We start from the raw sequence: 16,859 nt of genomic DNA on the forward strand, positions 1-16,859 counted from the left end.
TTAACTTCGTAAGGGTATTTTTGTATTTTCATAACTAAGTCATGACTGCTAGGGGTTTTTTTTGTCATGGAGGGAGGTTGATGAAATGATTTTAAAATGTCAATGGGTGTTTGTGATATGTTGAGAGCCTATGGGGGTTTTGTGAAAACATAAAAAACCTCAGGGGGTGTTTGTGTAATTAACTCGTAGAAGTTCTGATCAAAGTTAATGTGAAACCCTAATTGGAAATTTGTGAAGGTAAGAAACGGAAAGGTTTGAATATTTGTTTGGGGGTGAGAATTCTGAGTTGGTTTATGACACACCCCGACCCAGAATGTTCACTAGGACTTTAAATCAAGTTGTGCTGGCCGACACCTGGAAGGTGACGAAGCCATAGAGTATAGTGATGTGGAAAATGTGAATAAATTTAAACCTAAAAGTGGCTAAAGACAAGAATGTGCTGTGAGGGGAATGAACCCATATTACACGCGACGTCAAAGCATAAGTAAAGTACAGTAGTGTGGTAAGGATCATGCCCTCGAAGGTGGCTATATTGAGATTCGCCAAGAATTCTCGTCGATACGAACTTTTAGCAGCTAAAACCTGAAGGGGCGAAAAAAATAAGGGTAAGTGGGCCTGAGAATAAAGTTTTAATAAAAACCTTTTGAAAACGTTATAACCCCTTGCTGTAAAACCCATATAGTTTCTAGAAAATAATACTACGTATATACATACGAAAACCAATGCACAGGGCCAGTAAAAGCTGAAGTATGCCATGTCATAACGTTTTAGCACTAAAAGATGTAAGACATGTGTGAAATCAATATAAAATAATATGCCAGTCATAGTCACCTAATGTGACTTGTACGACTGAACCTATAACTCATCAACCTATTCCTGCACACGAGTCGGAACCACCTAATGTGGTATGTACGACAGGCTGGGTGTAAAAAGTACGCTCAAGTGCTACGATCATGTGAAGGCTGTGCAAAGTATCGCAAGTCACCTACGAGTCGGAACCACCTAATGTGGTCTGTACGATAGGCTGACACCTGCCTTGGATCCAAGGTGAGTGTGTGGTGCGGGAGGTGAACAATCATGTGAAGGCTAGGCTCTGGCCTCGGGCAGAACACTAACATCGCAGTGCAAGATAATGAGCACTAAATGCATCCAAACATAACCATACACACTGCAATTACTATCATCAATATGCACTCACCTGAAGCTTACCTGGGCGTCCGCAGCGTCATGCAATAGTATGCATATATCTATACTAATGCATATACTAAAATGTAATGCAATTGACATGACATTTAAAAACGTAAATCCATTTAAAACCATTTTTGGGAAAATGGAAAACATATATACGTATATAGAAAACCAAAAGCCCACTCACCTCAAGTCCACGCTACAACTCCCTAACACGAATATCGAGGCGTCACGAATGATCAACGCCTAGAACAATTATCAAACCACATCTTAGAATCCTTATCAATAGAGCACGTAACTTACATAAAACACATCCATAAAGACGTTATATAATGATCTGAGACACATTGACCAAAAATCAATCGTCAGTCAAAGGTCGATAGTAGGGTTCATAACCCTACATAACTCAATCTAGAAGATCCGCACCTTGGATTTTTTATCCGTAACTTCCAAAGATCCACATTATGCTTCTAGAATAACATACTAAAATCTTACCATGATCCGACAGTTGGATCTCCGCCACTCACAAATTCATGTGGCTGTCAATTAGCCAATCAACTATGAAATTACATTAAAATATTAAAATTTCACTAAATGGATATCAAAAATGGATTTAGAATGTGGAATTACCCTATCTTACATCATGTGTCAAAACCTGAAAAGAATCAACAAAAATCAACAGTCAATGCAGGGAATATTCCTCCTCTTCAACCTCTCCAGTCGCCAAATTTTGCAGATTTTCTGGCAATCTTTAGAACTCCAAATTGCGTTACGTTTGCACCCACGCTTCCGTAGTGACAAGTACTACAAGAATACGCCAACCAAATGGATCTTACATGACACGACAAGACGGTCTACAAAAGTCAATGGATTTGCCTCAAAGGGCATTTTCCGTAAATTCACATTTAAAATTTATAAATATTATAATTTTTGCGGATATGTCGTTACAGTTTAAGAAGGCAAACTCAGCCAGAAAAGGAAAGACGACGACATTTTTTAGCGCCCAAGTTTGAGAGAAATGTTCCTCCGGTCTAGAATTTTGAAATCGTGGGATCCACTCCCCTACCCCCAACGCTTGCATTTGTGGGTCCTCACCTTTAGATGTTAAATTAGCTATTCATGGAATTTGAACATACATTGTCATGCAAGAACTCAAAATTTTTCCACTATTGTGCATACAAAATATGTGTGGCTGGATCAATCTGTGCATACAAAAGGAGAAAGCTCAATCATAATTCATGAAATTTCTATAATCCATAAAATCTACCCTTTGATTGACAAAATATCTTAGAGATTACAAATTAATATAAAGAATATAAATTAGTAAAGAATAGGTAAGACAAAAAATAGTAAAAATTTAATATTTTAACTTCAATGATCAAAGTGAGTTAAAAAGAGCATATGGTTTATCATTTTCGTAAGAAAATTAATTAGATAGGACATTTTTATTGCAACCACCAATAAATTTACAAGGAAAATGCGGACGACTGGACGACACAAAGAAAACAGAAGAGAAAGAGCCCCTCCCAGTCAACCTGCAACAGAAACTAGGATACCACAGCTAACAACCAACTCTTAACCAAAACATGTTCCATTCCCATGCTTGGTTTCACAAGTTGGAATCAAGCATTCGATCAAAGAGAAGAGCTGGCATCACGCAGGGCATGACTTTCATATGCACCCCATCTTGGTCCGACCTTGTAACTAAAACAAACATTTTTTATATGTTCAACAATCCAATAATGTTGGCCATTTTTTGGATCCATCTGCCGCGTAAACTCCTTTGGCATGTCACAGAAATTAAGATATGTCAGATTCCGGAGATGGTGGATGCCAGAGGGCACCTCCTTCAGTTGTGGGGAAGGTCCAACGTGAAACTCTTGCAGAAGAGGCATGACCCCATCGTCTATGATCAAAGAATTTAGTCCCTCCATTTCCCTGAGTCCTAGCACTCTAAGTTTCTGAAATCCTCCTTCCTCAAAATGCAGCTGCACACCATCATAGGCATTGATAGCCAAAACTAGCTCCAACAGATTAGGTAGATTTTGAAGGGCTTTCAGTGGGGAATCTCTCAACCTTGACCAAAGGATGGTTATCCTGACTAGGTGTCGAAGATTTGAAATCCAACCTGGCAACTGCTCTAAACACCCTATCAAGCGGAGAGCACGGATAAATTGTGGTGGAGTTGAAATGGATTCTAGATCAAGGACTTCATCTTCATTTACTGCAGATAAAATTAGAGATTCAAGGTGGTTCATCTTTTCAACAGAAGCACACACAGCCCTTCCATCTTCACTTTTCAAGTTTTTTAGGCCTAACTTCCGCAGCTGTCTTAACTTTCCCAGTTCTTTGATTAGCCTGATCCCTCCATGATTCGCCTCCACGTAGCACAGTTTTTGCAAAGCTTGTAAGCATCCAATACCTTCATGTATCTTCACTCCTTTTTCCATATTCAAGAACAAACCCACATCGTAGTTGTAGTCACCATGGTAGGCCAAAAGATGCCTCAGCTTAACAAGCTTACTGATCTTGGCTGGTATTTCATATACCAGAGACTGTTTTAGATCCAGGGTTTCCAAGTTTAGTAGATTGCCTATGGAGTCTGGAAGCAACTTCACCTTTGTATTCCTCAGGCTTAAATACGTCAAGAGATACAAATCCCCCACATATTTCGGAAGTCGATTGATTGGAGCATCCATGAAATCCAATACTTTCAGAAGTTTAATGTTTCCACTCAATGTATCGAGAAAAGACTCGGGCCATTCTTCTAGGTTGAAAGTAAATACAGAACGAATATGAGATTGTGTAATGCTTCCCAGGGCCTCAGAGGGACTGATGTCCATTGAGAGACGTCGATTTGTTGGTTTAAAAGTCGACTCATCTTTTGATAACACATGACAGAAGCTCGAATCCACACCCGTTTTACGTAGGACTTCGTGCAAAAGATCATGAACTCTACAAGCTCGAGCTTTTCCATCAGTGAAAACTTCTGAAACTTGAACCAGGCTTCTGTGAATTAGCTCCATCAAATATTCCTCTCCAACCTCTTCTAGTGTCTTGCCCCTCTTCGGTTTCACAAAGCCTTCAGCGATCCACAACCGAACTAATCTTATGCAACTAACCGAGTAATCCTCGGGAAAAATGCCAAAGTATAACACACACGATTTGAGGTAATACGGTAGATGGTGATAGCTGAGGGATAGGATTCTTGTGACGCTTGTAAGGTGGGGATTTCTTTCTAACTCTGAACTTAAGCTATTGTATAACTTCTGCCATTCAGACACAACTTTAGCTTTAGTTGACAGCAAACCACCTATGGAAACAATTGCCAAGGGTAGACCTTCGCATCTTTTGACGATGTTAAGAGACAACTCTTCCAACTCTTCAGGACAATTTCCCTCCAATTCAAACTGAAATGCCTTTCTACAAAACAATTCCCATGCCTTGTCTCGAGGCAGATGCTGCAAGTGATGAACATGAACAAAACAGGACCTTTTACAAAAATTGGCAACATCTTGAATCCGTGTAGTGATAATTATTCGTCCGCCTTTATTATCGGGTAAAGCACGTTCTATAGCCCCCCAAAAATCTACTTTCCACACATCATCAAACACAACAACGTACTCCTTTTGCTGCAAATACTCTCTTGATGTGCTAATCAGGGACTCCTCATCCATTGTGTCAATTTCTTCTGGGAAACGCTCCTTCCTTGAACTGTAGAGCTTTTTGATTACCGTCCTCAGAAGATCCTCAACCCTGTACGGCTGGGACACCGTAATCCAAGCATAGCAATCAAAGTGTGCCATCACCTCCTTCTGGTCATATACTTTCTTGGCAAGAGTGGTTTTCCCAAGTCCTCCCATACCAACCACTGATATCACTTCACGTCTCGGAGCTCCTTCTACCAACAAACGAATTAGCTCATCTCTGGCAGATTCAATCCCCACGATTTCAGCTTCCTCAATGAAAAGGGAAGCCACTCGAGGGTCGTTCCATGATAGAGTCGTTTCTCCACTGCTCTGGCCAGACTGGCCTTGCTGATCAAGGGATTTGAATCCATATCTTTCACTTCTCTCCTTGATTTCACGAACCAATTCTTTTATACGGTCAACTTTCAAAACTATCCCATCCTGTGATCTCATTTTTTTAGCCAACCGGATAATTTTATGGAAAATACGAAGGAATCCATGGTGTTGATGATGCCGTAAGATGCGGAGCAAATATTCATCAATGACATCTTCAATGTAAAAAGCTGCTTCTCTTACTTGATTGACCCAAGTTTTGACACCGTCATTCCCCGTCTCTCCATCAGCTGCCGCAGCCTTAGCATCTGCTTCCTTGAGGAATGATCGGATGCTCTCGAGTTCATCTTTGATGAAACCAACTTCAGTACGTGCATTTCTCGACAGGTTTGCTTCTGTGGTGATGAGTAGTTGAATTAACTTCTGGATCACAAAGCATACAATCTCTTCTGCCATTTTTCTGGCAGACAAAGCATCTATAATTGATGAATATTTGCTCAATTATATGAAATTATGAACATTTTAGAATTCTGTGTGCAGTATTTCTCGTTTGGTTGCAGACGGAAGAGGATCCTCTCCGGATCTCGGGATCATTACATCTTATCCGTTTAGCGTACATCATGTGGTTAGTTTTCGTCCGGTATTATTTGTGTTTGATTTTATATAAAAAAGTTAAATGATTTTTGATCGCATGATACACGATGAATGATTAAGATATGAGAATCCTTAAGATTTTCACAATTCGGATCCGGATGTAATCCCAATCCTTTGCAGACGACTTTCTAGATTGCAAGGTAAATTAAAATATGAAAGTGATGTGATAAGGCAGCGATTGGCTCATCCATTGGATTCGGTAACCCATCATATCATATTGCAGAGTGTTCTGATTCAATTTTCAATAATTCAAGAACTGCTGGTCAATTATGCCCTGGATTTGGGATGATATACAAGGATAAATTTTTTGATGTGACTGAAATACTAAACAGAGTATCACTTGTCATTGAACAAGGCACAACAAAAATGTGAGTTGACTAGTAATTGCCATACCAAAGCCAACAAGGCTGCCTGTGGCTACGCATCAACAGTAACACCTACCCACCTCTCTTATTTATTTAATTTTTTTTAACAAGAAGATTGTGATATTTTCATTCATTTATAAAAAAGCATTATAAATATATATCACGAAGAATTATGTTTCAAAAGATCTTACAAATTAGATATAAAAATATTATAATAAGTATCACTAATTGCAAAACAATGAGTAGACTTCAACCACTCATCTGAGCTCATTGGAAACCTCATGATTACACAATTAAAATGTTAAACTTCATGTTACAGGAAGATCATGTGAGAACAAAATCTCAAACCATAAATTGTGATAGAGAGTACGATACTCATGGGTCTATCGCATCACTTAATTAGACCAACAAATTAATGAACTAGATCCTGGAAATTAAAAATCTCCTCCCTTCATTCATAGATCCAGAAGAGGTAGCACAACCAAACGAAAATTAAAATCAAGCACTCTCCTATAAACAAACAACCACCATTTTATACTTGGTAGGCCTGTTGTCATTAGTCAAGCCTTTCAAAATTTCAATTCAAAATTATCATATTTTTTAATAGAAGAAGGCCCTCCAACACATGTGGCTGTTACATCTCTATTAAGAGAGAATTTTCAATGTGTTAAAAATACGGGTGGCACCCCATATGTTATTGTACTAAGTGTTGGGGAAGTTTTTTTTTTTAAGTGTTTCTCCACTTGTATAATGACATATAAAAATTTATCTCTATTGTAGATGTGGTACAAATGTGCTATAAACTTGTATAATGACATATAACGTATGTATCTGTGTTTTGGACATTAAAAAAATTTATCTCTATTGTAGATGTGGTACAAATATACTATAAAATGTGACAATAGTAGCATTTTGATTAAAATTACATCTTTACCCCCAAAAAGAATTAAATGTCTTTCTTTTTGTTATTATTCAGTAGGTCAGCACCACCCCAACAGTCAATGCCTGCCTCTTTATTTTTTATTTTTTATTATTTGGTAATCAATGCCTGCCTCTTCTGTGATGAAAAATGATAAGATTTAGTTTACTAAATCATGTTCTTCAGTTTTATTACGGTTAAAGAATGAATATTATATTGATGGAAGGAGAGACCTTGTTTGTACTTATAAGTAGTTGAACTACTCCCTATAGTGTCAATTGTTTTTATGGTGAAACCCCAACTTCTTCATGGTATTAGAGCAAGTTGTCCCATGCCTGAAACCCAACGGCCACATGTGCTCTACATCACCCCATTTGTGTTGTTTACGTGTTCGGATTGAAATTTTGCCACATGTGAGGGGGCGGTGTTGAAAATGAATCTCATTGATGAAATGAGGGATCTTGCATAGTTGGACTATTCCTCATGTTGCCAATTGAGTTTATGATGATACCTCAACTTTCTTCAATTACTTTTCTCAAATAGTTGAATTGTTGATTTAGGGACAAATAAAAAATAAATAAAAAAAAAAAGGAAAAAGAAAAAAGAAAGGGATTTTTCATTTTTACAACAAAAATTTGAGGTAAATAGTTGTCATTTATCTTCATAAAAACTTGATTCATTTATCTTAGTAAAAACTTGATTCATTCACCAAAAGTTCAATGAAATTTGAGCATTTGAGACGACGATACCTATTTATTTTTAATTTTTATAAACAAACAGCTTTATTGCAACCACCAATAAAATTATAAGGAAAATGCTAGGAAAGCCACTCGACTTGACGACACAAAGAAAACAGAAGAGAAAGAGCCACTCCCAGTCAACCTGCAAGAGAAACTAGGATACCAGAGCTAACAACCAACTATTAACGACCCCTAAACCTCTAAAACAAAAAACTGTACAAAAAGAGACCATCCCATTCCCATGCTTGGTTTCACAAGTTGGAATCTTCTACCAAAAAGAAAAGTTGGAATTACGTAGGGCGTGAGTTTCATATACAACCCCATTTTGGTCCGAACTTGTAACTAAAGCGGACGTCTTGTATATGTGCAACAATACAATATTGTAGTCCATATGTCGTTCAAACTCCTTTGGCATGTCAAAAAAAAAAAAAAAAAAAAACAAGATATCTCAGCTTTCGGAGGCGGTGGATGCCAGAGGGCACCTCCTTCAGTTGTGGGGAAGATCCAATGTGAAACTCTTGGAGAAGAGGCATAACCCCATTGTCTATGATCAATGAATTTAGTCCCCCCATGTCCCTGAGTTCCAGATGCCTCAGTTTCTGAAATCCTCCTTCCTCAAAATGCAGCTGCACACCATCATATGCATTGATTTTCAAAACTAGCTCCAACAGATTAGGTAGATTTTGAAGGGCTTTTAATGGGGAATCTCTTAACCTTGACCAAATAATCGTTATCCTGATGAGGTGTTGAAGATTTGAAATCCGACTTTGCAACTGCCCCAAACGCCTTATCAACAGAGAGCACGAATAAATTGTGTTCTGCTTAGGTGCAGATGACTTTCTAGATTTCAAGGAGACCGAATCAATGAAAGTGATGTGATGAGTCAGCGTTTGTCTCAACCATTGACTTGTAATCCATCATATTGAATGTTCAATAATTTGAGTGCTGGTATACTATATGCCCTCTACTTGGGAAGATATATATATATATATATAGAGAGAGAGAGAGAGAGAGAGAGAGAGTGTGCTGGTATAATATATGCCCTCTACTTGGGAAGATATATATATATATATAGAGAGAGAGATGCCCTCTACTTGGGAAGATATATATATATATATATATAAAGAGAGAGAGAGAGTGCTGGTATACTATATGCCCTCTACTTGGAAAGATATATATATATATATAGAGAGAGAGAGAGTGCTGGTATACTATATGCCCTCTACTTGGGAAGATATATATATATATAGAGAGAGAGAGAGAGAGAGAGTGCTGGTATACTATATGCCCTCTACTTGGGAAGATATATATATATAGAGAGAGAGAGAGAGAGAGAGAGAGGCTCTTGATGCAAATGGATTCTTATTTTTTGAAAGAAATAGGGATTAGGTGTGGGGCTCATTTCACATTGAATTTCAACGATCCAATTCGTTTATTTTGTAAATCTCGATTCATAGATCATCCTTGCAAAAATTCAATCCCTGGCAGATTCAATCCCCAAAATTTCAGCTTCCTCAATGAAAAGAGAAGCCACTCGAGGGTCGTTCCATGGTAGAGTCGTTTCTCCACTGCTCTGGCCTTGCTGATCAAGGGATTTGAATCCATATCTTTCACTTCTCTCCTTGATTTCACGAACCAATTCTTTTATACCGTCAACTTTCAAAACTATCCCATCCTATGATCTCATTTTTTTAGCCAACCGGATAATTTTGTGGAAAAAACGAAGGAATCCATGGTGTTGATGATGCCGCAAAGCAAATATTCATCAATGACATCTTCAATGTAAAAGGCTGCTTCCCTTACTTGATTGACCCAAGCTTTGACACTGTCATTCGCCGCCTCTCCATCTGCTGCTGCGGCCTTAGCATCTGCTTCCATGAGGAATGATCGGATGCTCTCGAGTTCAACCAACTTCAATACGTGAATTCCTCGAAAGGTTTGCCTCTATGGTGATGAGTAGGTGAATTAACTTGTGGATCACAGAGCATACAATCTGTTCTGCCATATAATACCCAAAAACCCCAGACAATGTGCTTTATGGTTGGGGTGAGCACATAGTTGTTTGAAAAAAAACAGAGAAAGTTGTGAAACAAACGAACTCTGAAAAAGAAAAAGAAGCAAGAATCAGGAATCAAAAACCCCAGACAATGTGCTTTATGCGTTTTGCACTGATCTTCCATTAACATATATAGCTGCTTCTCTTTGATTTGAATCTGCCATCCATCACGAACCATGCATAATGCAGATTTAATTTGTTTCATTTTACGTAATTAATTCATGTGGTGAAAACCTCGACCTCTAGCTAAGCTTGGTACTAGAGAAGGGACTCTTTTGTTTCTGCTAGCTGGGTTGCAAATGATATTCAACCTCGCAAGTTGCCTGTGATTATCCTTGGAGACCAGTGTTAGGCTTGCCATGAAGCCTTTCAACCGAAAAAAAATCTTACGTACAATGCTTGTGTGCTGAGTAAAGGTTTAATGCTTCAAATTCAGAAACATGTCTGGAACGAATGAAATGATTTAGGCCGTCATTCAAACTGAAACTCTTAGCCCTTCATTTGAATAGATAGTGTGAGAAATAATTAGCCAAACACTTGTCTGGGTTGTGAGAAATAATCAATGTTGCCTGCTCAAACACAATCAACTCCTCACAAACATGAATGAAGTTTTTATTTTTTGTTTTCATACAAAGCAAACATCTAAAACAGTTGATAATAATAAAGAATAACAGAGATCATGTCAACAATGACATTTGGCGATTTCATTTGAGCCTTGTGAGTTATATGGGGTGTTCTGGGATTAAAACTCACCTGTCGATAGGCTTTCACCAATTGGAATCATGCAGGGCGTGAGTTTCAAATACACCGCATCTTGGTCCCAACTTGTAACTAAAAAGAACATCTTGTATATGTTCAACAATCCAATAATGTTGGCCATTATTTGGATCCATATGTTGTGGGAACTCTTTTGGCGTGTCAACAAATCTAAGAGAGCTTAGATTTCTGAGGTGCTGGATGCCAGAGGGCACCTCCTTCAGTTGTGGGGAAGGCCCAATTTGTAGCTCTCGGAGAAGAGGCATAGCCCCATTGTCTATGATCAATGAGTTTAGTCTGGGCAAGTGCTTGAGTTTCAACACCCTGAGTTCCTTAAAGCCTCCCTCAAAATGCAGTTGCACACCATCATATGCATTGTATGAGAACCCAAGCTCTACCAAATTAGGAAGGTTTTGAAGGGCTTTCAGTGGGGCATCTGTCAACCTTGACCAAAAAATTCGTAGCCTGACAAGTTGTTGAAGCTTTGGAATCCAACTTGGCAACTTCTCTAGAGGCCCCTTCAAGTAGAGAAACCGAATAGATTCGGGTGGAGTTGAAATGGATTGCAGGTCAAGGACTTCATCTTCACTTATTGTGCTTACTTCTAGAGTTTCAAGGTGGTTCATCTTTTCAATCGAAGCACATAGAGCTTGTCCATATTCACGTTTCAAGTTTTTCAGGCCCAACTTTCGCAGCTGCCTCAACTTTTCCAATGCTTTAATTAGGTTGATTCCGCCGTGATTTGTTTCCACATGGTATAACTTTTGCAAAGCTTGTAAGCATCCAATACCATCATGTACTTTCACTCCTCGTTCGTAACTGATCATGCTGAAATCTATGCTGGGGTCAGTATAATGGGCCAAAAGATGTCGCAACCTTAGAAGCTTATTGATCTTGGCTGGTATTTCATACACCAGAGACTGTTTTAAATCCAGGGTTTCTAAGTTTTGCAGATTACATATGGACTCTGGAAGCAACTTCACCTTTGTATTCCTTAGGCTTAAGTACTTCAAGAGATGCAAATCCCCCACATACTTCGGAAGATGATTCAGGGGAGCATCTGCAAAATCCAATATTTTCATAAGTTTAAAGTTTCCACTCAGTGTACTGAGAAAAGACTCGGGCCATTGTTCTCGGTTGAAAGTAAATAAAGAACGAATGCGAGACTGTTCAATGATTCCCAAGGCATCATAGGGCGTGCTGTCTATCAAGAGGCGTCGAGTTACTGGCTTTAATGTTGACTCATTTTCTGATAACACATGACAGAAATTTGAATCCACCGCTTTTCTAAGGAGCACTTCGCGCATCAGATCATGGACTCGACAGCTTCTAGCTTTCCCATCGATCCAAACCTGTGACACTTGCACCAGGCTTCTATGTATCAGTTCAGTCAAGTATTCCTCTGCAACCTCTTCTAATGTCTTGCCCCTCTTCGGTTTCACAAAGCCTTCAGCGATCCACAACCGAACTAGTCTTATGCAACTAATTGAGTAGTCCTCGGGAAAGATGCCAAAGTACAAGACACATGATTTAAGGTGATACGGTAGATGATGATAGCTGAAGGATAGAATTCTTGTGAGGCTTGTAAGGTGGGGATTGCTTTCTAACTCTGAACTTAAGCTATTGTATAACTTCTGCCATTCAGACACAACTTTAACTTTTGTTGACAGCAGACCACCTATGGAAACAATTGCCAAAGGCAATCCTTCGCACTTTCTAACGAATTCAAGAGACAAATCTTTCAAATCTGCAGGGCAGTTCCCCTCCAATTCATATTGAAATGCCCTTCTACAAAACAATTCCCATGCCTTGTTTGGAGGCAGAGGTTGCAAACGGTAAACATGAACATAAGAAGACTTTTTGCAAAAATCAGCAACATCTTTAATCCTCGTGGTGATCACTATTCTTCCGCCTTTATTATCCGGTAAAACATGTTCTATCGCCTCCCAAAAATTTACTTTCCATACATCATCGAACACAATCACGTACCTCTTTTGCTGCAGTAATTCTCTTGATTTTCTAATTAAAGATTCTTTTTCCATTGTGTCAATGCCCTCCGGGGTATATTCCTTCCTGGCCTTGTAGAATTGCATTACCATCTGCCTCAGAAGATCCTCCACCTTGTACGTCTGAGACACTGTAATCCAAGCATGGCAATCGAAGTGTTCGATCACCTTTTGGTTGTCATAGACTTTCTTGGCGAGAGTGGTCTTACCAAGTCCTCCCATGCCAACCACTGATATTACTTCACGGTATTCGCCTCCTGATGCTTTTCCTACCAACCAACTAATCAGCTCATCTCTGGCAGAATCCACACCAACAACTTCAGCTTCCTCGATGAAAAGGGAAGCCACTCGAGGGTCATGCCACGAATCAACAATTTCTCCACTGCTTTGACCTTGCTGATCAATTGAACTAGGTCCATATCTTTCATGTCTAGCCTTGATTTCACTAACCAATGCTCTCATGCCCTCTATTTTTGAGGCTATCTCATCCTGTGGTTTCATTTTCTTCAGAAACCAAACAACTTTGTGGACAAAGCGAACGAATCCGCGGTCTTGATGGTGCCTTGTGACACGAAGCAAATACTCATCGATGACATCTTCAATGTAAAAACCTGCTTCCCTTACTTGTTTGACCCAAGTTTTGGCACTGTCAGTCACCATGTCTCCTTCTGCTGCTGCTGCTTTAGCATCTGCATCCTTGAGGAACGATCGGATGCTTTCAAGCTCATCTCTGAGAAAACCAACTTCAGCACGCACGTCTCTTGAAAGTTTCGCTTCTGTGGTGATGAGTAGTGAAATTAACTTATCGATCACAAAGCATACAACTGATTCTGCCATTTTGTATCCTACCTTTTCTGGCAGACGAAGTATCTATAATTGATGGAGAAAAATCTCTATATGAATACGTTTGTGTGGAATATTTGGTAGGCCTGCCATCGTTCATCAAGCCTTTCAAATTTTCCTATCAAATGTTAGATTTGACAATATCTTATACGATCTATTAACCCCACTCGAAATGATACAAAAATTATAGGTTTCAAGTCAACACGTTAACTAATTGAGTTAGTATCAAGTTACATATTAAGAACCCGTTATCTGCAGGTAACCAGTTTTAACACATTAAAAAAAAAAGTTAGTTTGATGATTTTAAACTACTAAAAACTTTTTGAATAAAATAGTCATCGTAGATTAACAGTTATCTCTGGTAAAAACTTGATTCATTCACCTAAAGTTCAATGAAATTTTATCAAGTCATTTGAACATTCTGAGTTGGGAAGATGATACGTTTTTATTTTTAAATTTTATTAAAAAAAGCAGTTTATAAGGAAAATGTTAGGAAGGCCACTCGAATTGACAACACTAAGAAAACAGAAGAGAAAGAGCCCCTCCCATTGACTTGTGTAATCCATCATATTGCACACTTATTCTGATTCAATGTTCAGTAATTTAATGAGTACTGGTATACTATATGCCCCAGATCTTTTTTTTTTGGGAATCCTAAAGATTCTGTGATCGTTTATCGTACATCGTGCAGTCAGAAATTATTTTAAATTTAAAATGCATGATGTACGATAAACGTTCACGATTACGGGATCTCTAGAAAAAGAATCCGGCGAAGATTCTTTTTCTATGCCCTCTACTTGGGAATATATATAGAGGAATCCCTTCTCAAGAGGGATCCCCCTTTTTTTTGAAAACCCTCTTGACCGTTAAATCTGGCTTTAATGAAATTCTGTGGTTGAGATTCTATGGCTTATGATTTAATCTCAACTACATAATTTCATTGAAGGCAAATCTAACGATCAATAGGGTATCTTCATTTTTTTTTGAAAAATAGGAATTCCTCTTCTGCCTCTATATATATATATATATATATATATGAGCGGATTCATTATACGCTGGTATATTTTCGATACCGTGAGAAAGGAAAACTCGAATTAAATAGGTGATTAACAATGTAATCGGAGATGAATAAAAAGAAAGTTTACATATTTGCAATATAGTCAGCCGAGCCGGAAAATTGCTATGCTGTAGCGATAGCAGTTGTTGAGGTCAACAATTTAGACCACACCAACCATTGCACCAGCTGGGTTTGAGAAATAAACAAACAGTCGCCATTTTATATTTGGTAGGCCTGCCATCATTCATAAAGTCTTATAGAGCATCTCCAGGGAGGAGTAGCCCGATGGACCTTTGATTTTTCCCACCCAATAGCCCGAGCTGCTTGCTTCAGCCCATACGGGCGTGTGAACTGAGGGAGGGTCTGAGTGAGAGGCCCGAGAGCCTAAGGCCGAATGATGCTAGGATGGCATCAGCTACATTATAAAATTAATAAAAAATGTAAAAAAATGTAAACAATTAATAAAAAAATTCTTTGGGTTGTAATTTCTTATTTAATGAAACATGGTACAACGAGACTGATTAAAAATTATATCCGAAATTTGAAATAAAATTATTTTTTTATTATTTTATAAAATAAAAAATACTAATATTTTATTGCATATTGCAATGACTATTCAGTTTCGATGTGGAGATGCAAAATGCAATTAATGTTCACTGAAGGCTATTCAATAGGAAGTTGCCTTGGGGGCCTTAACACGCTGGAGTTGCTCTTACATTTTACCACCTTTCTGAGAGATTTTTAAGGTGTGCTTGAAACATGAAATAGTATCTAGTATTTGTACCATGACATATGGTATAGTTATTGTTTTGATCACATTAAAAAATTTCTCAATCTCTCTAATAAAAAGATTCCACATAATATGTATCTCATTTTTATTAGATCATGGTTACAAATACGGTATGAAAAATATGATAAGAAAAACATTCGATTCAAAATTACATATGTACCCGAAAGAGGATAAAACTTCGTTCTATTTTTTTTTTCTTTGTTTTTTCGGGAAACTACGACGATGGTGTTTGTACGCCAACCAACGGTCAACCCGAAACCCTCCCACTACAGCTCGAGACCCGGACCCGCGAACTCGACTCCGACCCCACCCGAAACAAGCCCACCGGAGTCACCGCGATGAGACCGATTGTGCCACTCCAAGGCGTCGTCCAAGGCAGAGGCGGCCTCATCCTCGGCTCTCTAATCCCATGTGCTCTCTATTACTGCATCCAGCTCTACCTAAAATGATGCCGATCCACCTTCCCCCTCCCAGTCCTCCTCCAACCTGGCGGAGCTCCCCAGAACGCTGCCGCGGTCCAGCTTGTCCACCCGCGGGTCCGGATGTCCTCCCGGGCGAGCTGGGTTGCGAAGCCCAATGACTCGCCGTACTATATCGGGTTGGATAGGGCTTCGGAGGACACGTACGATAGGGTGGATTCAACTCGGATTGTCGTAGAACAGGGTGAGATTTTGTTGGGTTTTGTGTAATTTATGTTTTCGGAGTGGAGTTTATGTAAAGTTCGACTTTTTAATTTTCTGGGTGTCAGGGTGTGGTTGCATCTGTGTTTGGATTTGATTGAGAAATGCGTTTCGGAGAATTTGATGGAATCGATGGTGGGAACGGACGGTGGTGATTTGAGCATAAGTGGAGTTGCAGCGTGGCAGCCGTTTGATGGAATGACTGAGCTGAAAGTGGTATGATTGTTTCTAATCTCTGAAACATTGTTGGATAATTTAGTGAGATGGTACTTTAATTCTTTATAATCGCTCTTCTGATATAGTTTCGGTTGCGTAATTTGCAGAATAGTGCTATTTATCACCAATTTTTCCAATGGCCGCAAAATTAAAAGGGATGTATGAGAAGTAAAAATACGTGTATAGATAGCAGTACTTAATTTGCAAAGTGCTATGCTACTTTGCTTCGAATTTTCGTAGCCGATCGTAGGTGGCGGAGAATTGTGATTTGTCATCAAGTTTCCCGAGCTTTTTCGCACCTCTTCAATCAAGAGTCGGAAAATGGGACAAGTTAGAAAACTAGACCACCAAACAATTAGAACCAAAGATACATTGATGAAAACAGAAACATCAGAGAAAAATAATAGCACCTCCTTAATAACCGATTGGAGTGAACCTCTCGGTGGTGATTTTGCTTGGCCAATTGACTCGCCGTGGGTGTCATTAACGTTGAACTCCTTGATAGATGTGGTGACTTACCCGGGGACCTTTGGTTTTCGGAGTGTCTTGAGCCATGTGATTAGAAAA

General features: G+C 38.9%; 2 protein-coding genes across 2 annotated transcripts; both read right to left on the reverse strand.

The window, feature by feature from the left end:
- Window positions 1-2,614: 2,614 nt before the first annotated feature.
- Window positions 2,615-5,805, reverse strand: LOC125480117 (disease resistance protein RPM1-like). The gene has a single exon (XM_048590421.1). The coding sequence runs from the start codon at window positions 5,664-5,666 to the stop codon at window positions 2,823-2,825; it is 2,844 nt and encodes a 947-aa protein (XP_048446378.1). The 5' UTR covers window positions 5,667-5,805; the 3' UTR covers window positions 2,615-2,822.
- Window positions 5,806-10,532: 4,727 nt separating this feature from the next.
- LOC125480120 (disease resistance protein RPM1-like) lies at window positions 10,533-13,648 on the reverse strand. The gene has a single exon (XM_048590423.1). It carries the CDS (start codon window positions 13,541-13,543, stop codon window positions 10,712-10,714), a length of 2,832 nt encoding a protein of 943 aa, XP_048446380.1. The 5' UTR covers window positions 13,544-13,648; the 3' UTR covers window positions 10,533-10,711.
- Between the last annotated feature and the right edge of the window lie 3,211 nt (window positions 13,649-16,859).

The sequence above is a fragment of a genome, unplaced genomic scaffold (assembly GCF_019419815.1).
Source record: "Pyrus x bretschneideri cultivar Hongxiangsu unplaced genomic scaffold, Pyrus_bretschneideri_v1 Contig32, whole genome shotgun sequence".
Lineage (NCBI taxonomy): Eukaryota > Viridiplantae > Streptophyta > Magnoliopsida > Rosales > Rosaceae > Pyrus > Pyrus x bretschneideri.

What these genes read in the sequence shown, in the direction of transcription:
- LOC125480117 (XM_048590421.1), bottom strand. Translation starts at nt 5,666, where the DNA reads ATGGCAGAAGAGATTGTATGCTTTGTGATCCAGAAGTTAATTCAACTA.
- LOC125480120 (XM_048590423.1), bottom strand. Translation starts at nt 13,543, where the DNA reads ATGGCAGAATCAGTTGTATGCTTTGTGATCGATAAGTTAATTTCACTA.